This window comes from Hyposmocoma kahamanoa, unplaced genomic scaffold, assembly GCF_003589595.1.
Source record: "Hyposmocoma kahamanoa isolate Upper Pololo Valley unplaced genomic scaffold, ASM358959v1 66, whole genome shotgun sequence".
NCBI lineage: Eukaryota > Metazoa > Arthropoda > Insecta > Lepidoptera > Cosmopterigidae > Hyposmocoma > Hyposmocoma kahamanoa.
Genome location: NW_020653854.1, coordinates 13,153,049 through 13,179,003, shown reverse-complemented (window position 1 = coordinate 13,179,003; position 25,955 = coordinate 13,153,049). Strand labels below are relative to the sequence as shown.

At 35.2% G+C, this 25,955-nt stretch overlaps 1 protein-coding gene across 3 annotated transcripts in view; it reads left to right on the top strand.

The window, feature by feature from the left end:
• Positions 1-25,955, top strand: part of LOC113232098 (terminal nucleotidyltransferase 5C) — a 304,794-nt gene that overhangs the window by 21,100 nt on the left and 257,739 nt on the right. For all 3 annotated transcript variants that reach the window (XM_026466734.1, XM_026466733.1, XM_026466731.1), the window contains exon 2: positions 17,768-18,205. In XM_026466734.1, coding sequence (XP_026322519.1) covers positions 17,846-18,205 — 360 coding nt within the window. In that variant the 5' untranslated portion in view covers positions 17,768-17,845. The remainder of the gene's footprint in view (positions 1-17,767; positions 18,206-25,955) is intronic.

Below are 25,955 nucleotides of genomic sequence, written 5' to 3'. Positions count from 1 at the left end.
CATCGAGTGTATTTTTAACCAACTTTAAAAAAAAGGAGGTTCTCAATTCGACCGTATTTTTTTGTGTGTATGTTACGCGATTACTCCATTTGTGAATTTCGATGATTTTTTTGCTGAAAAGATTACCGCAGTGCCTCAGTATTGGTCCCATTTAAAATTGAAGAAAATATTCCAGCTCTTAGGGTGGCAACTACTACTTCACTAACATGAATCCGGTTTTGCGCACTTTCCTGTAACCGATTCCAATAAAACTTGACAAATAGATGTCATTCCAAGAACTTTTGCGCTCGTTATTTTTAATAAAAAAGCTACAATTATTGCTGACTATTATTCAGTCCCTGACCCCAGCCGACTGTGCCATTGCCGTGGAATACCGCCTCTCTTAACATTACTAATTATAACTTTAAAAATCAGTTACCGGAAAGTGCTCGAAACTGGATTCATCCCCCAGTTTTGCTACCTTTGGAGGTGGAATATTTTCTTCAAATTGATATATATTAATTAATATTGAGGTAAGGTATCGGTTTACAAATGTAATCGCGTAACACACATGCAAAAAAACACAGTCGAAATGGAAAATCCATTTCTGAAGTCGGTTAAAAATTAATCTTTTCGAGACGCGAAAATCTAAAATAAATATTCAATAAAATAATAATAATGTGCGAGACAACCACATCAACTGCCAAAACCAAGTAATTACCTATATTATCTCGTAGTACTCTCTCTCGTTCTCTCATGGTACACATACCAGAGCAATGGTATTTACTCTGGGGCACTTTCCAGAATACCCACATCAGAAGGAATTAGAAAAGTTCATTTGGTGGAACCTAAAAAGCAGCATGTAGCGCTCAGGTTGCATCATTTTCATTAGCACTAGATTCCATTATATTTCCGAAACTGTACCTTTATTAACTTGTAAATGTGTTTATGAATAAATGTACGCTTATTATTATTGTTATTTTTCAATTTGGTCCTACCGGGAATCGAACCCAATATACCCGGTTATAAACCGTTGGGCCACCGAGATCGTCAACTATGGAACTGCATATTATTTATTTAAAAATTATTTGCTTTTCTTGTTATTCTACAACGCAAAAAATCTGACTTTTGTAATTACCAATTAAAAAACGGAATCACATGAAATTCAGGCACTGCGAATTGTTTTCAGTTTTCCGAGGTAAGCTCGTACATCATTAAAAGTTTGTGGAATCCCTTTGTTTTGAACGGACTCCGGGTATTTCACATACTAAGTCCCAACTTTCCCTTCAAAGTGTACTATGTACTTTTCCTTTAGTTATTCGGACAGTCGAGGCAACGTGATGCAAAATTATCGAAATTACAGATAGTCCTGATAATAGATACTACAAAACTGAAAAATAAACGAAACGTTACTAAACGTTATTACAAAAAAGTTATAGAATATTTTTATAATATTGCCATGGTCATAATAATTTTCGTCCCTTTGTTTTCAAAATCGATTCCAGATTCCAGAATCCAGAACGGTGTTGCCTAACGTATACATCACTAAATGTTAAATTTGGAAAAAAAATGTACAAGAGGCCGTACCACGAAACTGAATGCATTATACAAAAGTGTGTTCGTTCGATATTCACGGCGTATTAACAAAGGATCACAAATATATCGCACCAAGTAAAAGCCGCAATGTATTACAAATATGTGGCATACACTCGGTTGCATGTTTATTTTCTCGAAATTCATAACAAATCAAAATAATTGTTTTTGAAATAAATTATGCATCTTTTGATTACAAAATCACTTGCCCGTGGAAGGAAACGTCGCTTTTTACACGTTTACCCATAATTATGGTGCTTTTGCAGTTTATAATGGCACAATTATACATTTTTCGCGTTTTCGACTGGTGCTTATCTACGATAATGGTCGAGCGCGTTCTGAAGTGTAGCAGCGGCAACTAAGTGTATTTCACTTACATTGGGCATGCGAAGTACGTACACTTGCGGCGTCTTATCTAGATATAATGTCTGTGCGGTAAGAGGATTTTTTGTCTCTCTAACTCGTCTTTCTTGTATTTGTAGTGAAGACGATTGCATCTCGTATTTCCAATATTTCCGAGAGACTCATATCTGGCGGAGGACAATATCTAGTGACAAACGTATTTGTGATATCGATAGGGGTCGGACTGTTATGTAGAGTTGTAGTGAAAGGGATGCCACATATGCTTAATATTTTAGCAAATAACATTGGAATAATTTTGTCCTACTACTATGCATGAATCACTAACCACGTAGGAAATCTATATCAATGAATACAAGATATTTATGAAACTTAGTATATTTTTTGTGTCAGTCGTCAGCCACCGTTAACAAAACTTTTTAAGTTCTCCGGCTAGAATTTTCAAAAATTTTAAAAAAATGTCATTGGTTTGTATGACTGTTTTTGATCTCATTTGTATCTATAAATGAAAAAAAAAAAAACTTATATCCATCTGGATATAAGTTTTTTGCGATATTTTATTATTTGGCTCTAATTCGGGATTATTTTAATGCCGCTGCCGGACATTTCAACCAGGCGCGGCCTAATCGCAATAATTGGTACCTTTAAGTAGCGCCGTTCACAATACCGAGCAGAGTAGATAGGTATCTACTCTCGAACATTAGATCTGTGTAGGTACATAGATCTAATGTTCGATCGATGTTTACATAAAACTGACATATGTCTTTCATTTGATATTGACATTTCACATCAACCATTTTTTTGCTTAGTTTGTAACTTTTTGTTTGTAACTACATAAGTCTAGAAAAGTAGATATGCCATTAAAAATCCTAAAAACTAAATGGCCACAGAAATTCGTCAGGGCTGCGCCGATCATGTTACATAGGGCGCACTATAAGTTTCCGGAACTGGCCACTTACATAAATAATATTTAAAAAGTAATTATAACATTTGAAAATTGTACTCTATGGCTATACAGTTATGTAATACAGTTTGTTTCATATGACTGTCACTTGTTTTTACATTGTGGCGTCATTTTAGAAATTGGTTGTCTACATCACTATGGATTTAACTCGTGAAAATTTTCATAGTATGATTTTCTACGACTTTAAGTGTAATTGAACAGCTCAGCGGAGCTACGCTCGGCTTCAAACTGCTTTTGGCGATGAAGCACCATGCAAGACAACTATTTATAGCTGGTTTGCAGAATTCAAACGCGGTCGTGTGAATCTCAGTGACGAATTTCGTGATGGTCCCCCGTTCACTGCTGTGAACAACAAAAACATTGATGCTGTGCGCCGTTTGATAAAAACAGTCAGGCATGTGACATACCATGAGATTCGGGCATCGTTAGGCATAGGCATGAGTCAAATACAATCAATACTACACAAACATTTGGGTGTGAAAAAGCTGTGCTCTCGGTGGATGCCACACAATTTGACTGAGGCTCAAAAAACCGATCACGTGGCTACTGTTGCTTTGGAGAATTGTTGTACCGTGAATAGTGATTGGTACACGACCATTTGTTTGCCGGAAGTTATTGACAAACTCCGTAAAAATAACCGTAAACGCCGTATCATCTTGCACCACGAATGCCAGTTCTCACACAGACAGACAAATGAATTTTTGAAGATGAACAACTGTGACCTTATGAGCCATCCCGCGTACAATCCCGACCTGGCACCTTGTGACTTATATTTTTTTCCAAAAATTAAGAACCAGTTACGCGGTCAACGATTTTCATTACCTGAAGAGGCTGTCGTACAGTATGAAAAATATGTTTCAGAAATCTCTGTCACGGAAGAGTGGCATAAATTTTTTCAAAATTGGTTCATTCGTATGATAAAAGTGCATTAACGCTAACGGAGAATATTTTGAGAAACAATAAATTCATTTCTGACTATTTATAGTACTTTTTTCTTATTCATTCCCGAAACTTAGTGCGCCTCACGTGTATGGCTAAATACGTTTGCCACCTGCGGCGTGAACAAGCTTCGCAAAGTTAGGTGTGTCGTGGTCATTTTAACCCCTATGGCCCCAACGGTAGATGAGATGCTGGTCATTTTAACCCACCACGGCGATGAACGTGTTAACAGAAAAATAATGTTTAGTATGAACGTTTGGATTGTAATAAAATTCGTGAAGATAGAGGACGCTATGGGCTAGATCCATGTCTTCCTGCAAGCCTTCCAAAGAACCGTAGAATTACATTTCAATTTTTTTCTTTATCGACCTTATCTTGTCCTTTTACAACGATGGAAAACATATCCTATGCATTGAACAGCATGGCGGCCACTTGTGGCGTGATTACCATTGCTAAGTATGCCATCGATACGATACGAATATTTTTTTAAATAATAGACAACATCACGTACGTTGCTCTGATCCCAAATTAAGTAATTAAAGCACTTGTGTTAAGGACATCGGGAGCAACGACGGTACCACAAAAGTTACGCGTACATATTAGGTTGAGTATATATGCGATTTAAAATGAGTTTGTGGGAACGGATAAATATTTGATACCAAATACAGTGAAGGTCTAAGGAGGTTAAAGGGTTGACATGGCGTTTACTACATTGGCAAGGAAATATAGGAATCGAAAGTTACAGTAAGGTCGCGTTTCATTTCGTAGGTATTATTGGTAATTTATGATTGCTGTTGTAAATAATATTGATTCTGATTTCATGAGTAAGTTTGTCTTAGATTTTTTTATGATATCATGAGGGATTAACTAGTCATGCGATTGGTTGTAAGCGACACGCCTGTCCATGATAGTTACGGTGTCACTCAGAGCTTTAAATTGCAAAGATCTGAGGATACTGCCACTGCATCCATCACCGTGAGACATAAGTTGAAAAGTTTCACGTACCTGTAATTATATCAGCACCTTTACCCTTCAAACGATTTCTAGTGCGTCTTTACCGTGTCTGTGTTTGAATCGTTTACGTAATACATTGCAATAAACACATTTCAGAGTTTCTGTGACCAGAATAACTCTTCAATGCAAGTTATCAATAGCAGCAACTTGCCACTTGACTACTTTTTTCTACTACTATGTAGATATACAGCATTTTTGTTAAGATTTACTTACCTATATGAAGTTGTGTTTGCGTACACTAGAAATTGATAAGCGTCAACCACCGTAAAAACGCAAGGTGAGGCATTTAACTCTATGTGATTTACACTGGCTACCATTTCGTTGAGTATACAATACGCGTATTCAGCAAACTATTAGTAAAACTGCATCACGCGATTTATCGGCTCGCACGCATAACTTTCGTCCATGACAGCGATTAGCGTGTTTATAATACGGGCCTGATTAAAGATGGCGGCGGTGGACCGTGGCCTGTGTCGAATGGACACGTGCCGACTACAATTTGATGACAACTTTGATTCGTACATGGTTTTATGAGGTTACGTAATTGTTTCTAGACTCTGTGTTTAGTACGGGTTTTGATGAAGGGTTTCAAGAACGGCAATTAGTGAAGTCATCTCTACAGTCGCCGTAAATCATTAAACGAATACATACGTAATAAAGTACAAGCACTGTTCAAGAGTCCCACGGTATACGGTGTACTTTTAAAATTGTATTAGCGACTCTCAGAACGAATGAAAAGATCTTCGTCGTCGCGGAAAAATCCAGTAGTATTTATTTTGAAATTGGTGATATTCCATGTTCAATTCACATTAAAATAGTAAAGGAAGTGTTTAATTTGTGTACAGGAATATTGTTGGCGTTATTTACTTACTGTTTATGACGGGGGATGGGTGTATTGTACAGCAGCGGTCCATCGCTAATGTAAAGAGACCGATCTCGACATTAATTTTCATGCCACTCAGTGCGACCGACACTCGCTGTTCTATCGTTCTCCATAAATGTATTTTCCGTCTTTCCTGTCATGGCAAATAGACCTTTTTACATCTATTCGTTTCACAGTTGACCTGTTGACTGTCGACCCATCTCATAGGCATATTCCCTGAGCTTTGTGACGTGTTCGTGACATGACCATGATATTGCTTTTACTATAATCCTGCTATAATTATTTGTGGTTGTGTGAATTGGTTTTGTTGGACTTAGCGCTAGTATATTTTATCTTGTATTGAACCTTCGTATTTACTCCACAGAACTGTGCTTAATTTGCTAACTAGGTCAACCCGTTTAGTTCATCTGTACTTACAATATAAAACCTTGTTTTGACATCCTGCCGTGGAGACCTGATTTTACGTACTTAATTAACCCTACGGTTTCTTGAATTATAATTATTATAATAAAACACTTCTGTTGCCGAGGAATACAGCCTCTGCCATTAAAAAATTCAAATAAATATGATCTTTGCAGCCATGGGAGAAAAGAATCTAAAACAATAGTAATGATTTGAATAAAATAATAATAATGATTTCTAGTTCAACGCAAGGGAACAGATGTTACATTATATAAAGAATAACAATGAGAAGTGTTGTAACCTTTTTGAGAGTCCATGCTTGGCAATTAGACTTGTGTTACATGTCACTGGGCCCTCAGCTTCTCAGACTAGTTTTCAATAAAAACAAATTAACTGTGAGTACTAAGTAGCAGATATTAAAGTACATAATTTGTTTTAAATGTAATTTCGTTTAACCAACGTAAACAACTCTTTTATGGGGAACTGTGTACGTTTTTACAATAAGATTCCGGAGCATGTATTAACTGTATCATTTCCTAAGTTTAAAAACTACATTAACAATATTTTGATCGAAAAATCATATTACAAAATTGAAGACTACGTGTTAGATAAAGATGTATGGAAAGACGACATGGCTCCAGAATCCACACAAATTTGATTCAAAGTGTATTCCATAGCATTTAAGTTTATTTGAAAAGAGCAATCCCTAGAGTTCTTGCTCGTTCTTCTCAGGGAGGTCTGCGTAGTGAACGAGCAGTAGCTTAAATGTGACGATTTCAAGTGTAAATTTATTTTGCCTATGGAATAAATAATCTTTGACTTTGACTAACTAGTGTTAATATAATATGCTAACAACCAAGCTAATAAACATTCATAATTTTGACGTGCGAGATTCTGTGTATATCTATATGTTCTTTTTGCTCCAAATTGAAACGAAAGGTCTTATTCGACACGATAGTGATAAAAAGCGAGGGCATCCCGAGTAAAAAGGTCTATGGAGTAAATAATGAGCACTTCCACAAATTAAGAGTGAAGACAGTTTACACCAGGGAGTATCGCGTCATATTTACTTGTAGACCTTGGGCAGAGTATGACTAATGTTATCAGTAGGATGCAATAGCACTGTTATATCATGTAAACGACATTAAAAGTGAGTATGACCAGAATGAAAAAGCGTTCAAATACAATATATAGTAATCTAAAGTTCTTATCACTTTCCACACAAATAAGTGGTTGAAAAAACGGTTAGCAAAATGAGAATACTAGAAGATTACTGGTTGCAAAAATGGTTACTGGGAATCGCAATAATTGTATTGCTCTCATATTTTACAAAATATTAAAAAAATACTTACTATAAACACAATTGTTGCATCATGGATTTTGAATAAAACAAATTAAGACTATTAATTAAAAAAATAAGGCATTTTTAAAATGTCTGTTTCAACTATAATTGTAAGTCAATGGTTTCAACATTCATAATTGCTTTATTTATTGCAATCATGTGGTTGACATGGTGCACAGTTTAAAAAATTCAGTACCTAGACAGGAACACGGGCAGGATACCGCAACATAATAAACATTCAAATTATTTCATTATACTAATAAAAAAATCTAATATAAAAATCAATAAACAAAATCAAACTAAAACTAAACATTGAAATGAAATTAATTGAAATTAATTCACTTTACATTATTATATTGATTATTAATTACATTTTATGTATTCATATTTTTAGTTAATTTGTTGTTGTTGTTTATTATTAAATATATCAAACCATTCTGCGTGGATCTACTCTGTAATCAGACTTAGGCTATTGAATAGCAGGACCTCATATCGCAAGTTGAAAAATGACATCGTCTTTAAGCGAAACTCACGCTTTTTCAGATTTGGACTAATTTAAGCAACTTTAATGGCCATTTCCAAAAAGTAGACTTTTTCGTTTACTGTCGGTATAGATTTGAACGTGTGGTATATATATATACATCCGAAAATAATTTTCCACAACGATTCACGAATAAAGTTTATATTCAACTCATGCATATATGTATAAAATTCTTACGAAAGAATAAACTGCGAAAAGTGGATGGGAGAATATTTGGCATCCTGTCAGTTGCAACAAGTGTTTCAGCTGTTTCACTTCATGGTGCCAAGTTCAAGGACGCAGGTGTTATGGGGCGTTCATGACTATAATCTGATTTGTTAACGAATGCTTGTAGTGATTTGTACTATGTTTAATCGGTGAGTATCGATGTTATTAATTTAATTTCGAAAATCGTTGTGATTTTTGAACACGGCTTTTGAGTTTTACATAGTTTTTTTTTACAATTTGTAAATTCGATAATCACGCAGCAATAATCTACAAACAATCATTTTCTGAGATAAGTATACTAAATTACTCTTACTTACTTGAATATAGAAATTCTCGTTTATAAATATACATTATTCGCAATAACATGCATTTAGTATTTTTTTTTATTTTCAAATTGTGTTTTCACTACTCCACAATTTTGTGTGACTGTTATAGCAGTGCGATATGTTATATATAATTATGTACGAATTTGAAGTGGTGGTAAATTGTTTCATTTCCGCGTAACTACGTCCAATTTAGAGTCTGTCTCAATGAAATTTTAACGGTCGTAACCAAATAGTATACCATCATAACAAAGAAACGTTTAGACGCTAATCACTATTGCAGAGGCATAATGGATGAACGAAGCAAATGTAATCACAACGAACAATGGTAATTAACAAGTGGCATCTTGTTCATTTTCCAGCATGATTAATATTCAATAATGTATTTCTGTTACAAAAGGTGGTGACATAACTTTCAACATTTAATAACAAATATTAAAATGATATTAAATATTATTTAATAGAAAAATTAACTTTTCTATTTATAAGTACAAAATTTAATTGAGGGCACTGGGATATGGTGTTCAGTGGACTGGCATCGTTTCGACTTTTAGTCGCTATATATATTTTTTAGTAGAAGTAGCTATGCTGTAGCTACGTCATTGGAGGCTTTAATAAGGCGAACTGAAAGCTCCTTGGTTAAGAGTTTGGCCTGTGGTTCCTAATGACCCAGGGCTTCCACCAAAAAAGGCACGTATCTATAGCACTGTCAGAGGTTGGCGCATTTAAGTTCTCGGCTGCTCTGGCGGTGAAATTTGTGCGTGGACATGAGCAGAGTGTCACAATGACTACACTGGTTGTCCACTAGCTGTCTACCCACTTTGACCATTCGCCGACACTCCTACCTTCAGGCATTTTGACGAAAATTTTTATTGAATTTTGAGAATTTTTATATTATTTGACGAGAAATTTGCATTGGCGAAGTTATTAGGTAGAGGGTTATTGTTATATTATGTTATATTGTTTAGTGCTGTGTACCATGTCTCGAGTAGCATTTCGGATGGACAAGAGGCCATTGTGAAACTGAACTCATCAACAGCATCGGTACACGTACGTTAGGGAAAAATCTAATAAGATGCCGATGATGTTCAGATGACGTTGGGCGATTGCATATAGCCGGGTTCATACCCGGACTTCTTAACGACGTCAGCAGAAAGAAATATTTTGGAGTCAGAAGATTGAGTTTTGACCTAACTTACACTCTCCGACTGCTTTCCATGGACTCGGCTATAACCCTAAGTGAATCTGGTTCTGTTCCCCTAGGGATTTTCATAGGCAAGTGTGTTTCATTATTGACCGTATTTTCGCTTACCCTTTGGTAATATTGCGGTAGAAGAGTCATACATACTTGTTATTTTATTCGTCTTACATTTAAGAGTAGTAGAAGATGACATAAATTAGATGGTTTGATGACGGACTTGATTGCCTACCGGTTAATAGGCCTAGGCGCTAGACGGGAAAGTCTCGAGTTTAATTCCAGTGAGGACTAATTTAGGAAATTAACTTTCGATCCTTCGTTTTGGTCAAGTTACTTTGAGAGTTCCCAAATTGGAGATTATTTACTGTACAGTAGACGTATTTACTGTAATTGCCTGGTGTATAGCTTATTATTTGAGCAAGTCAGGATGGCGTTTAAGAATTTGGTGGCACCAACCTTTTATTTCCTATTTCAAATAAACAAAACTCTCCTCGACTCCTGTGAGTCTATGAAAACACTATGAAATGTTACGAAGCGATCACCTCTGGCGAAATGCCAGTGCAACAAGTGCTCGTATAATTTCTTCTAATAAGTTCAAGGTCGTTTATTTTTGGCATAACTGTTTACGTGTTGTTTTGCGTGTAGCACGGAAAAGGGTTATCTGTTTACTCTAAATCTTACCTTATATTTTATAAAAATCTTTACTGCTGACAGAAACACTAAAGCGAAGGGCAAAGAAAAAAATAAAAGGACGCCGTTGATGTATTCAATCCTTGTGGACTAGGGCACTGATTGCATTTAGGGTGCTTATGGGGCTGGGTATGTATTGAAGGTAAACAGAAAAATTTCGGGTTACGTTGTGGAGAGAAATAAAATTAAAATTCGTATAAAATGTCTTAATTATGAGAAACTGAAGCCGTGGTAGGCTAGTGGTTTAACCTACCATCTCTCAAGCAAAGGCCGTAGGTTTGAATCTGGGCTCGCACCTCTTCAGTTTTTCTTCTAGTATTGAGTGTTTGAGAAATTTACCATGAGCTTTTCGGTGAAGGAGTACATCGTGATAAAACCTGCACGTCGAAGAAGGTTGTGAATCCTCGAAAAATGTGGAAAGTCCCCAATGCGCATTGGGCCAACGTGGAGAAGGCAGCAGGAAGCAGTGAGACGTATAAAGGGCTAACACGATAGGGCGCGAGAGCGACATAATTAATAATAAGACGTAAAAAATGACATAGAAAAAGCGCGCGGGATTTCTTTGCTAGAATAGCAGTATCTCGCGCTTCTTGTCGCTCTGGCGCTAGTTGCACCCTGTCGTGCTTGCCCCGCTGGACCGTTATTTGGGTATAGACACATATAGATGTTATGACATTCCATTCAGAACGCAATCGGCCTTTTCCGATTTTGAATAAAGTGAGACCAGGCTAACATAAAGCTAGTATAAGTTTTACTATTACCTAGTTCTGCCACCAAGCAGTAATGTTAGCATTACTGCGTTCCGGTTTTGAAGGGGTGCTGGTAAAATTACAGGCACATGGGACTTGTCAACTTACGTCTCAGGGTGCACTCACTGCCTCTCAGATCTTTGCGATTTAAAGCTCTGAGTGGCACTACAACTGTTATGGACAGGTGTGTGGCTTACCAACAGGCGCACGACTTGTTCGTCCCGTCACTTGATATTACAAAAAAATAAAAATAAATAAGTAATAGCTTTCTCTATATTACAATATTTGGAATCATTGGCGCACAACATTTCAAAGAAGACAATTTGAAGTTATTGTCTGGATTATTATTATATCTTCAAGTGTTTGTTTATGTAGGCATTGAAACTGGAACTTTGCCAACGAGTTAAAAATTCCTAGTGCTGAGTAGGTCTATACATCAATATATTTTTTTACAAAACCTTGCGTAGTCAGAATTTTCTGTAAAAAAATAACTCGTGTATCTATAGTGTAGTCTGACTACGTTTGAAAAATATTGATATATAAACAAAACGCTTTTGCTAGTTAACAATATTTTGTTTAAATAAATAATAACCCATTTCCGTTATGAACTAGTAGAAGAATTTACCATACATTATCGTGTACAATTTTAATACGCTATTAATACGGACAATTTTTGAGTTGTAGTATTCCATTATGTTCCTACCTGAATACTTTTTATAAACGTCGAATTAAAGCTTTCGTAAATATAAAGACATTATTTTGTCATCTGTTGTTACTAAACAGGTAATCTGTTCGACATTGAAACAATATTTCCCGGTCACTACTCGTTAGAAAAAGAAGGTGACGAACTGCTTTCGTTTGTAGCCTCAATGTTCGGAAAAAATTCAATTACGTTGCGTTTCTGCCACGTCGTGATAGAATAAAAATAGCTATTTCATGCAATTTATTATCTACCTTAATTTGATAAATTTTTAAAGATTTAAATTAAAGTCTTTCAATAAAAATGGAATTTAGAATGAAATTATTTTACTGAAAAAATTCTTTGACCACGCGGCGAACAATCAACAATTACTGAGGATGCCTTGTAGAGAGGCGAAACACATATCGGGTATATTTTTGGTGGTGGTGTTTTGACTGTAGTTGCGCTTGTGTTATTGATTTTATGCGAAGGGAGTGTAGCAAAATTAACTGTATGGAAAAAATATTTCGCTATTTTGCATGGTTTAACAGTCCAGTCCAGTAAAGATTGGATTCACGTAATGGCAATTTACTTCCATTTTCATAAACATGGATTTCCGCAAAGTAACGCCTGAATCCATTCATTATTAAAATATTTTTAGTTTATGTTATCCGCAACTCGACTGAATGCTTCCTTTGAAATGTCAAATTAGTCTTTTATAGAGTCTAATCTTGGAGTTACCTACAAGTACAGTTTAGTAAGTGTTACCTTTTGTTTACTGTGAATGTGAAATCAATAGTTGAAAGCAGGTTATATTATTATACAAAACTGAACACTCTGCTCCCTATTGGCAAGGAAATCTGGGGAATCACATGCTATCATTGTAATTGGAGGAGATACTTTCGCCCACTTGTTGCAGTAACCTTGACACAAAAACTAGGTCACTAGGGTTGCCACCTGTTGAATAAGTCTAGGTCTAGGTTCCAATTCCGGGTCATAACAATGCTAATTCATTATGCATCCACAGTGTAAAATTATTATTAGGCTTTTTTACACTTTCTTTTTTCGCTGTAAGTGTTCTATGGGGTCACATTGGAAAACACTATATTGACGATTAAGCCCATTGCTTTTAAGCCCATTGACTTTTAAGCCTATTGACTTTTAAGCCCTTGACGTTTAAGCCTTTAAGTCCATCACTCTGCACCGTACTTGTGTACCATGATAGTATGATCGCTTCAGAGGTGTCTCTGAAGGAAGGAAGGAAGCGATCATGCTGGGCTAACTCGTACTAAAAAGTCTTACAGCATCGTAAATATCACATACGTTGTTCTGACCCCAAAGTAAGTAGATACTTGTGTTTTGGAAATCGGAAGCAATGATGTTATCACAAACACTCAGACCCTGAAACAATGTGAAGTAGTTAGTTTTCTACATTGACCCGACCGGGAACCGGACCCGGGACCTCAAAAATGGTGACACCATGAAAACCAGTGTGCATGCCAATCGACCACCGAGGTCGTCAAAATCCACAGCACGTGTAAGATATAACAGCTACAGCAGTATACACCACGGCCTCCACACATTTTACTTGAGATGTAAAGATTGCAAAATTTAGAATTTTTGAAATTGCTGGTAACAAAAAAAAACGGTTTTTGAGGTAGTATTTTGAGAAGGAATTATATTTTTTTATATATATCGCGCGAACTATTTTATTTAACTTTAGGTTCTTCTTCTTCTTCTTCTAAAATTACAAGTATTGCAAATATCAACTTTTTTTCAACGGAAAAATGTTAACAAATGCGTGACAAGAAATATATGTAATCTTTTTTTTTTTACAATATCAAGTGACCTAACCTCCTCGAAACCTCGGAAAACTTTTTTTTTTACTATATTTGTATATATATCGCATATACGTTAACTAATATATTTTCTAAGTATTTCAATATAAAACATAAGTTTATTTAAAGGAAGCCTTTTTGTTCCTCAGTGTAAGCAAAACCAAAAAATTGTGAATTTCTAACCGTATTACAACAAGTTTAATCTTTCCCTTCTTGTACAAAAAAAAAACCTTCCACTGTAATATGTAATAATATTAATACGGACGACGGGAGTCAGATCCAAAAAGTCCCTCCATGATGAACCGTAAAAGCACAATTGAGGTCTTATATGGATTTACTCAGCGAACCATTTTCAATTGACGTATTTGTAGTTGAGTTTGTAATTAGTCTCTTTGTGATGGTCTGGAAAAGGCATTATATAAAAAACTATCACTTTCGGTGTGGCAAATGTATACACTTTGTTTATTTTCTCTAATTATAAAAAAGTAATTGTTAAGGGTGCTGGCGTAATTACAAGTTAATGGGATTGTCAACTTATTTCCCAAAGTCCCAGTAACAGTGCCCCTCAGATCTTTGCGATTTAAAGCTCTGAGTGGCACTGCAACTGAGAGTGAATAGGCGTGTCGATTACCACAAGGCGCGCACCCTGTTCGACCCGTCTCTTGGAATCATTCAAAAAAGTTTTGTCCTATTAGGGATTTCATTATAGAACTCCGCTCGACCCTTATCGGTTCTGGTTATACATATAGTTAACTAATTTTGCTAAAATGCATATATTGCAGCAGTATATCTTAACATAAAAAATAGTTATTTGTTATGCAAGGCTGCAAAGTTATTGTTTGACGCGAGTGCTTGTATTTAAATCTGAGCCAGGGAAGGATGCTAAGTGAGAGAATCCTGAGCGTAGCTCGCTACGCAGTAGATTTCAAGGCACTAGACGCAAATCAACTTTGCTACCGAGCGAAACGTACCTACTTTCTTTTCACTTTTCACTTCACTATAGCGAGGAAAATGGTAGATGAAAGAAAAACAATTGAACTATAAAACATCTGTTTTTTTATCAAAAGAAAAAGTTTAACTTCGGATGCGGCCTGAATTTACACCTCAACAATTTTTATTCTTGCTTGTACAGTCAACAGCACGTTAAGTTTGACTCTAAGCAATAATAAGAATAAAATATACTAACGGATGTATATTACATAATAAGTAATGTAAGACAAATCGCGTAGTAAAACGTGCAATTATGTTTTCTTTTTCATCGAAGAAAAAAGTTCGGTACACCACAGTCCATCGTCAAGTTCGAATTTCATAAACCTTTTCCGCGCTAGAGTGGAAAAAGCGCTCTTGCGCGTAGATTTCTAATGAGAAAGAAAGCCTTTCCGAACTAGTGAAGTGTAAAAGAATTTGTTTACGTTACTACAACAAAAATGGAAATAAAATATGACTGGGCGGATATTGTCCTGTAGATGGCAGGAGGCTTTTTAGCTACACCGACCCTTTTTGTTGGGCTGCAAATTTCTAGCTCGCTCACTCAAACGTGATACCCTAAACCGTTACCTACAGGTTAATCCAAAAATTATTTCAGACAAGGCCAAGCAATGTTATGTAAATTTTGCTAGATTTAAATCTTTATTACGTTTTGTTTTATATTAGCTAAATATTAGACAACATCACATATGTTTCTCTGATCCCAAAATAACTAACTAAAGCAGTTGTATTATAGAAACAGGAAACAACGACGTTGCCACGAACACCCAGACTCGAGGCAATATAAAAAAGTTAGTTATCCTAAATTGACCCAGCCGGGGATCGAACCCTCAACCGTAGAGATGGCGACACCATGTAAAACAGTATGCAAGCCTCTCGACGGAACGCGGAGGTCGTCGTCGGAGGTTTTATTAGTGTCGTTCTTCAATCATGTTAACTTTGGAAATTAGTTCTATATTATCTAATTGCATCACTCTCAAAGGAAAATAGTCAAAATTAAGTTGAGCTGTACGTACATCTAATAACAACAACTGAGTATTTGTTTATTTATTTTTATTTCTTTTACTTATTCGGGTCAACAACAGTTTATATTCACAAGAGTTACAATTCAGGAATTATGCTAATTTAGTAAAACTAATTGAAGTTATCCACAGTTTGCAGTTTGAAAAATTAAAAATGGAAGTTTTGTCCAAACAACTGAATAATTGTGTGTCTGTGTCAATCCTTGTGAAGCTAGAGTGTTTGTGTGGATAGTGTATATATGGGTAGTGTTTGCGTGGCGTGTACACTCAATGAATCAATTATGAGATAAATATGCAATGAATGTACAAAACGTAAAATATCCAAATAAATATAATGAAAAATATATAAAATATACTGCAAATTAAAATTAAATTATAAATTGTAGAAATAAAAGTATAAAAATAAAATAGGATAGGATAGGAGTAGGTAACACGCCCCACAATCACTAGTCTTACTTACAAGACGCTCGATGTTTTCGAACCCTATGCTTCGTAACAACGTATATTGCTTTTTTACACATGCGAAACAAGAATTTGAGCGATTGAATCAGAAAATTATTTCACTTGTCCATCAGTAGGCCTAGCACAATAGGGCGCGACTTGCGCGAGAGCGACATAGAGCGCGTGATTTCTATGCGGGACAAGCAGTATCTCGCGCTTTATGTCGCTCTCGCTCAAGTCGCGCCTTGTCGTGCTAGCCCTACAGGTTAAGCCGAAGAGGATATAAGTGAGAAGAAAATGAAAAAAAAAAATTTGATTAAACAAATTTGTTTGCCTCTTTTGAAAAAATCAGCTTGTGTAACTGCTGGAAATTAATTATGACTTTTTTTCCTAATAAAACGTATATAATAAATTGAATGGTAGACGTGACCACATGACCCAGTCCATGTTAGAAAAATATAAACGATAAGGTCAGTATGTCGGGTCGGACTTGTTGCGTTCAGCGAAAGTGTCGCGACGCGAACCCGTCTTGGTTCGTCGGGTAAAGTCTCGTGTCAGTACAGTAACTCAAGCATAACTCAAGCAGAGAACAACTATTTTCATCAAATAAAGGAAAAATTAAGTACCACGTTGTATGATATTACAGGAATTTTACAATCGAATAAATCATTTAAATAACAGAATGGCGTTATTACATCTACTAGTATCTTTATTCGAACTCAAAAATAACAGTCAATATCGAACACGTCATGGGTGTTTCATTCCGTTTAATGATTTTAACGTGCGTGAAATATTCTTTATTGCACAATAAAAATTATAATGATAACACAGAACAATAATGTGAATCACAGAGTAAGCTAATGTACAACAGGCGGCCTTATTGCTAAGTAATAATTATTTCCAGGCAACCTTAGGATAGAAATTTAAGTGCTGGACAGGGGGTGCAACTATGGCATATTTTCTAAACGAATTTCTTCTCCTGCAGGAAACAATTGATTGAGTAAATAAGACATTGATTCCAAAAAATGTGTTTCGCTGCTTCCTCCTCTACCAGTGAAAGTGTTAACGCTGAGTTTTATGCCTTCTTGTAGAAACAGAGAGTATTTTCAGATGTTTTGTCTCACTGCGATGTTTAGTTTCAACAATTTGTAAACTGAGGTCGGAAAGTGTTTTATCAAAACTTGGTCAGTGTCTAGGTCATTGACGTACTTGTGCTGCTTGAAGTGCCTATTTGTCATTTACACGGACTCAATGAAATGCATTCAATTTTTTATTTATTTCTTAGTTATATTATACTCAATAAATAGAAGATCATTGATTTTCAATTAATAAAAAATGTACGTATAACATTTTTTGACGGTGATCTTTTTTCTTTGACAACATAAGTCAAATCTCATTTTTGTCAGTTCTGGGGAAATAATAATAATTTTGTTTAAACAACAACAGCGTCACTGATGCCTTAAAACTATAAAATAATGTTAATATTATCAACTAACTGTATAAACAGTCTCGAATACCATGATGAGTTAGTAAGAATCAAACATATTTTTTTATAAATTTACCAGGATCAGCGTACCAGATCAACAGATCTAACCTGTTCTTTTTTTTATTCACAGGGCGCAACGGTGTGAACCAGTGTGTTGAAACAGCATGTAGCTAGCAGTCGGTGGTTCCAAGTGATTTCTTTATCGGACATGATGACGGATTTCGACGACAGGGCGGTGGACGACGACGTCGGGTACGAATACGACACGACCAAGATTCCTGAAATCGTGACCCCGGATGATATGAACGAGTCTGGGTACCAGGAAGGGTCGGAGCAGAGTTATGGAGAGAGGAGAGATTCGAAGGAAGGTTTTGGGGGAGAGGGTGATTCAGACAGTGGTGTGGACGGGGTAAGCAGTGGGTGCAGTACGGCGGATGACTGTCCAGTGGTGTCGATCAATGATGTTGTGGCGTACTACGATGATCTCCGCCCGAGGAGGCGGCATGCTCCGCAGCTCAATTTCTACAACGTGGATATCGAGAGGATGGCTATGGATGCTGTGGCTCAGGTACGTTGTCTGATATTTATGAAGCAGAACCATCATATTCTTCTATTTTTAAACGACTTTAAAAAAAGGAGGAGGTTCTCGATTCGTCTATGTTTTTTCTTTTTTGTGTGATGAATCCGGCTTCGCGTACTTTCCGGTAACCGATTTTAACAAAATTTGGCAAATAGATGTAATTCCACGAATTCTTTGGGTCGGTTGAGTCGGTTTTTTTAGAACTCTGTATTGAGATTATTTGTGAAAAAACTCCACATGTTTGTTATTATTGCTGATACAAAACTAAAACCAAAAAGAAAAGTTCCTTCGATCCAGTGTCTATTGCCTCAACATGGCTGTAGATACTGTTTCTCGAGTCCAATCGAGTTTCCTTGTTTGTTCGATATTTGTATCATCAATAATTCATTCGCAGATTAGATAGTTAGCCTCTTAGCTATTATTTCAACGTGATATATGTACATATATATAGTGTTGTACTCAAATTTTTGCTTTACGAATAATACTAAATATGGATTTTGTGTACAGTGTAAACACATCGAATGAAGCATGGTTTTTGCATTCTATGATTTAATTTATTTAATGATATTGTAAAATGCTACAATACATTTTACAGTTTATTTATAACACAGAAACCTAAATATATATTCAGATTTCTCTGATTTACACAGAAATCTAAGTAAACAGGCACTACAAGTGTAACAACGCTTATTTCTTTGAAAACGGGTCTCGCCACATTGTTGCTTATGGTCGAGACTTGACATTTCGTTTTTCATGATCTTTAAGGACGAAGCATGGTCGATGATTAAAACACTTGTCTTTGTTTTAATAATAAGGTTTATGTTATCGATCCAATTAATGTGTAATAAAATATTTATTGTTTATTGTAGGTTTAAAGTCATCTTCATTAAAATGTACTTAGTAAATTTTACTATATATAGTAAGAAACCAGTTCCTTTCGCCTGGTGTCTTTAATATATCGGATATTCATTTATCTTTAACATCGACACGTTTGGGGAAACTAAAAACAAATAATATTTACATACATTTCCCTGTCATTCTGTTAAAAATATGTATGAAACGTAAATGATGTAATTCACTTCAACTTTGACACTTATTTAGATTTATCAATTATCTAAAACTTTTTAATGTTTAAACACATAATTTTTACATGTCGATAAATTACCGACCTACGTTTTTGCGTTACTATAACAAGGGTAGATAATACAAATACACATAATTTGTTGTACGCACAAAACAATTATGTCGATAATTTATCGAAACAAAAAGATTGTGGTTACATAACTAGCTAAAATTACGATACCGTAGATAACGTATTACATTGATCCGTGCGGTGTGTGACACCATAGATATTTGACAGCTTATAACAGCAATGGTATCTTCACATTGACTATTACATGAATAAGCTGATTCTCATATTGAATAATTTTATTTTAATAAAAACAGCTTTTGTGCTTGTAATTCCCTAAATGTAATTCCCTTATTGCTATAATTACAGCTTGTGGAAGAGTTTCCGTAATTAGTTATGCTGCGAAACACCATTTTTACACACTGTTTCACTGTTGAAGTTTCGATACTAAATGACAGCTTGAGTACTGGTGCAATAGGTGTGACTTGTGCGGCGACAATGTCACCGTAGCTCGAAGCTATGCGATTTCTATTGCCAATTCATTTAGATTTCTGTGATTTACAATTACAACCCATTTATGATTTTACATCTTCTCAATGATGCATTAATGTAATAAATAAGTGACGTGACATTTAAAGAAGATTGATACTAGGAACCATTAATATAATGTATGTTGACGTAAACAGAAAACAGTTTGACGGGAAACTGTGGAAAGCCACAAGTATTTTCTTATATTTACGGATCTAGTAGCAGTAGAGTCCCTTGTGAAAGAGTTCGTTCAGGGAAGTACAACCACCTTACCTATTTCTGCCACCAAGTAGTAATACGAGCATTATTGCTTTCTGGGTTTGAAGGGTACTTAAATTACAGACACGTGGGACTTGTCAACTTATCGTCGGGGATAATCCAAATCCGCGTATATAGTATTCGTAAAATGCGCGTTTCTGCATTAAACCAAATTTCACAGGATAGGGATTTAACGTTATTACTTTGTTATTTCAATGGCTATGACTTTCATTTTTGTACAGTAATCTCAGAACTTTGCGATTGAGTGTCATTGCAACTGTTATGAATAGGCGTGTCGCTTACCACCATGCGCACGACTTGTTCGTCCCGTCACTTGATATCATAAAAGAGTTTTATGTATTGCTGGAAATAACAATAGCTATATGTATGTCTTGTATGTGAATTACAAATACTTTTTAACTTTAATAATTAACTCCATGATTACGATAAACTTAAAAATCGAAGTTGCAAGTTCATTAATGGAATATCTATTTATAAATTTAATAAGTTTGTTTCTTGAGTGTTGAAAAACTGCTTATTCTATAACGGTTTTAAATTCATGAAATAAATGACTTCGATTAAAATTCATTTGGTAGGTTTGTTTGAATTGCTGTCTCATTTAAGCAAATAAAGAGAAAAAAATAATGGCTGAAATAACAACAAATTACCGCCATTGTCTATTCATAATTTTTTTACGCTTTATACATTGACTTACAATTATACTTTATATTACAGTCACACTAATGTGTCCATATTATACAATTACAGTAAGTACATCAGTTTTTCTCACTAACAATGACTAAGTTTTGCCCTTGACGTCTACTTCATGAAGCCCGTATAGTGTTCAAACGCGTCTAGCCTAGTAGTACTTTCAACGTACAACGTTTATGTTGTGAGTCTTAACCTGATTTCCTATGTTGTACTGAACGGAAATTCCAGACCCGTACAAAGTTTTCTTGGGCATTTTATTGTGCTATCTTTTAGTTTCCACTATCGATTTTTTCTTTTATAATTTTTTCCATTGTAGTTAATACCTACATTGGACCGCTATAAAATGTTAAGGTCTTAAATTATAGTTCTTGAGACATTAATTAAATTAGTATTTTTAAATAAGAGTGCTTCCGTACAGAATAAAATAAACGATTGTTTGGTTTTTGAAGGTACACATACACATTTATTCTGTGATCGGCTTGAGCCCGCCAAAAAAACTTCATGCAATAACAGATAATTTACTTATCTATACTATTATTGACTGTCAACGTTCACTGTGCATCAAGTTGCTTGGGATATATATTTTGTACGAAAAAAACTTTTTATCAAATTTGACAACTTCTGCTGTCCCGATGTTTTTCGTCCCATACAACGAAATGATCTCTTCATGAAACCGTGTCGGTTAGCACTAAAAAAATGTTGATCAATTTTAATCTTTTTTATGGACAATACACGCTTGAGCAAAAAATTGACTATAGTCAATTAAAATCAATTTTGGCATAGATGCCAAAATTTTTTTTACGAAAAAAGACTTAATGGTTCCTAAGATAGTTTTCTTGTATCTTCCATGGTTTCGGATTTCCCCATACTCTCCCATTTAAAATAAACACTGTATAAAGGAGTAGGAGGAGCTGTTCCTGAAATCCCCACCTTGTTGGTAGAGAGACGTGATTGTGTGTACACGTATATGAATTATACTTATGGTGTAATTCAATATGACTTAGAGAAACGGCTGGCGCAAAAGCGATTGTTTTCTTTCATATTGAAGGCGTCAATTTTCCTTTTTATGTTTTTTAAAGAGTTTATTTTTATAGCATTTAAATGAGATTTTGGAATTTAAATGAAACTGTGCCTAGCAGTTGCCGATGACAATCCAAATGAAGCAGTTCGGCTATTTATTGCATAAGCGTAACCAAGATTTAATCGATAGTCGATATAATATTTATCGACTGCAATCACTGGCTGCGGCATGCAGGCAACACTTTTTTGCAATGAACTGTCACTTTACTCCATCATTAAAAAAGACCGACTATAAGATTCCTAACGTGCTCAACAAATGAAGGGTGCGCCGCGCGGTTGCAAGTAGTTAGTAGCTAATATCTATCCTTTAACTGCCCCCGTGGCCGAACGGTTGCCACGCAGAGGTCCCAGGTTAGATTCCCGGGCCTGGAGAAATATTTGTTTGGCCTACATTTATTTCGCTCGTGAGTTTGGGTGTAATTTGTGATTGTCTATGTATGTGTCCATGGCACCCGCGACACAGGGTTTCCCCAGTGCGGGGCTATGTTGAGTGTGTGAGTTATTTATTATTATTATTTAGACGTTTTCTATTATTATGAGAGACATAGGGCGATCATATCGTAACTAGGAACAGTATTGCATATTTCTATTTTTATTTGCAATTGAAATGTACTAACTTTGTATTCATTATTATGTTTATAGTGTTATATATTAGAAACCGCCTATATGTCTGTTGTATTCGTTTTTGAAACGAACAAAAAAGTGTGATTATAATCTAATGCAGGTCAACCCATTGGAAAGTTATTAGAACAATATTATATAATTGTTACAGCACTATGCCTTTCTCTACTACGCTGCTTGTTACTGTAAGGCTTCCTAGACCACTCGAATATATGGCTCTTACTTACATTAAGTAGAAAATCAAATCCTATTAGATCCTGTACTGTATAAACACAAACATCCTGCTAGAGGTTCCTTCCTATATCTCTTTAGTGCGTAGTCCTCCATCCTGGCTTTAGGTTTGTGAGTTCTAATATCCTCGGAGTGTTTCCATTTCAACCATGTTTTACATTTCTTATAGAGTTTTATCGTAGCTTTTATCTTACCCTTATGACGACCTTTTGTCTATAAATGTCTTTGTTTTGGCCCACCTAAAACGTGTTCAAGACTAGTTTCTCAAAAGCCGGAATAAAGGTCAAAGGATATCTGAAAAAACCTTTCACCAAATATGCGCTTGGGCAATACGCGATTACGTAACTTTGTACCTACGTAAGCCTTAGCAATCTTGATGCTTCACTTAGTTAAGATCGTTTTACGGCTACCGTCTAGCTTTCGTAACACCGTTGCATTGTGGATGTGCCAATCACAGTTATTTATTTGTACAGATGGTGATGTACGTATCTATTCCGTTCCGGGTTCGATATGTGCTCTTTTTCTCATTAATAGTGTTGTATAATCTCGTACTAGAATGTTACATTTCTTTCCTACAACGAATTAGATTGTTCGAAATTTTCTCGTGTTTGTCGTCAGGGGAACACATTCAGGAGTTAATCTTTCAGATTCCAGCTTTGCTAGGATGGCTTTTTCGTCTACCGGTAGTAGGAATAATGCCGGGATGGCAAGCTACCGCATCAGTGTTGAGATTAATTGGAAGAGCACATACTTAAGGATAGATTACTAGTATGTCATAGTAAGGTCACGGTTTCATCAGACCGCTTTCGATTAACTTAAGATTCCTCATGTGGATTCCGTTGTATATTCGTTACATAAACTTGTTCAACAAAAACAACAAATTGCAAGTTTTATTTGGTTATGAAGCCGTAGTAGCCTAATGGTTTGCCCTACCGTCTTTCAAACAGAGGCCGTGAGTTCATACCTCTGAGTTTCTTGAAATTTACGAGTATGTGTGAAATATAATTTCAAATTGCTATTCGATGAAGGAAAACATCGTGATGAAACTTGCACGTCGAAGAAAGTTCACAACCCTCAAAAACGTCCGAAGTCCCCAATGCACATTGGCGGCGTGGAGAGGAGACCCGTGCCCAGCAGTGAGGCGTATAAATGGGTTGATGATGATGGAAGTTTTATTGTCCTAGATTTAATTTTGAATTTAACCCCAAATAGTACAGAATGGAAATATGCATATTAATATATAGAGTGTTTTTTTAAATGGGACAGTATGGGGAAACCCGAATCCATAGAAGGATAGAAACTGTCTTAGGAACTATTACTTTTTTGTGAAAACAATTTTGGCATAGTCAGTTTTTTGATTAAGCGTGAGTTGTCCATAAAAATAAATAAAATTGATCAAAATTTTTTTTAGTTCTTATCAACATAGTTTCATGAGAGGTCATTTCATTGTATGATACGATAAAAATCAGGACAGCTGAAGTTGGTCAAATTTAATAAAATATTTTTTCATACTGAACTTTTTTTAATGCTAATAGACTCAGTTTATTATAAGAATGATTTAATTGTATCGAAAGAAAAAAATGGAACTTTAGAAGACGGTCAAATTTAAAAAAAATCATAGACAATGAAGAATAGAAAGAAGAATAACTTATTAGACCAAGTTCTGCCGTCCCAATTCTTTTGTTCCAATACAATAAAATCATTCTTATAAGGAACTGAGTTTATCAGCATAAAACATAAAAATAATAAATTTTATTAACTTTGTATGAAGAATCATTTTATTAAATTTGACCAATTTCCGCTGTCCTGATTTTCCTCGTCCCATATATAATGAAATCATCGTTATAAGAAGCTGAGTCTATCAGCATTAAAAAAGAAATTAGTACATTTTATTCATTTTGGACGATAAATAATTTTATTGAATTTGACTTCTGGTGTCTTGATTTTTTTCGTCCCATGCAAAGAAATGATTCTTACATAAAACTGAGTCGATCAGTACTAAAAATTTTTTTTATTTATTTTAATGGACAACTCACGCTTGTTCAAAAAATTGACTATGCCCAAATTGTTTTCACAAAAAAAGATTTATTAATGGTTCTTAAGATAGTTTCCTTGTATCTTCTGCGATTTCGGATCTTTCTATATTGTCCCGTTTAAAAAGAAACACTGTACATTATATTATTATTATTCCTACACCTCCTCTCTTTAACTTTTTCAGACATGTAATGTAGTCTTATTGATACGTAATAATTCAAAGTCAATAACACCTAAATTAAATGAATTATAGATACAATATGAGATCAAAAATTAAACAAGACACACAGCCAATAAAGTAACGACTATAGTTTTTGTTTACAATTAGTGAATAAATACTGAGTCCATTTAATGAAGTACTAAAACACTTTGTGACAATTTCGTGTTTACATTCGACTTGTCGATAGCAGTTCGAGGAATAGGGATGGGAATTAATGTAAATTGCATTACCCGAGACGGGAATTTATGTAAATTTAAAACAGGTGTACTTTCCTAGACTAGTGCTTCTCATTAGATCAAAAAAGTCTCCGAAACGCAATTAGGCGACGAAGGTTTAAGTTAATTAAGGTAACGAAGATTTAGGTGTAATAAAAATATGCATAAAAACACACAGGCAGAAAAGAACTTGTAAAAATATGAATTTAGATCAACTTTATCTTTGTTTATTACATAAGTAAGGCATTTACTCGTACGTACGTCGCTTTTCATGAGTTTTATAAATTTACCTACGTTCTTAAATAAATATGTAATGTTGGTATTGAACTTATTCGTGAGTTCATCCCATCACAAATCACTTCAGATAAAACATATAGATACAACTTTTTTATATTGAATAGAACAGGTGTCGATAAAATACTATTGGTACAACATCGGTTACAAAAGTAACTGTGTCACGTGCCCCCATCTCTACGCTAATGCCTATATATAATTACTCGCTTACTACTTTACTACGTCAGAGAGTTGTTGACGGATAATTTAACCTAAAGCAAAAACGGTAAGGCTCATTTTTGCTTGCTGTTGACTGTTGTAAGTGACGTGTGGACAGTGAAGCCTTAGTTGAATCGGGTACTTAGAAAATCGATATGTGCTCGCGGATGTCACTGCTCAAGGGCAATCGGTACAACCGGCAACAGAAACTGTTAACCA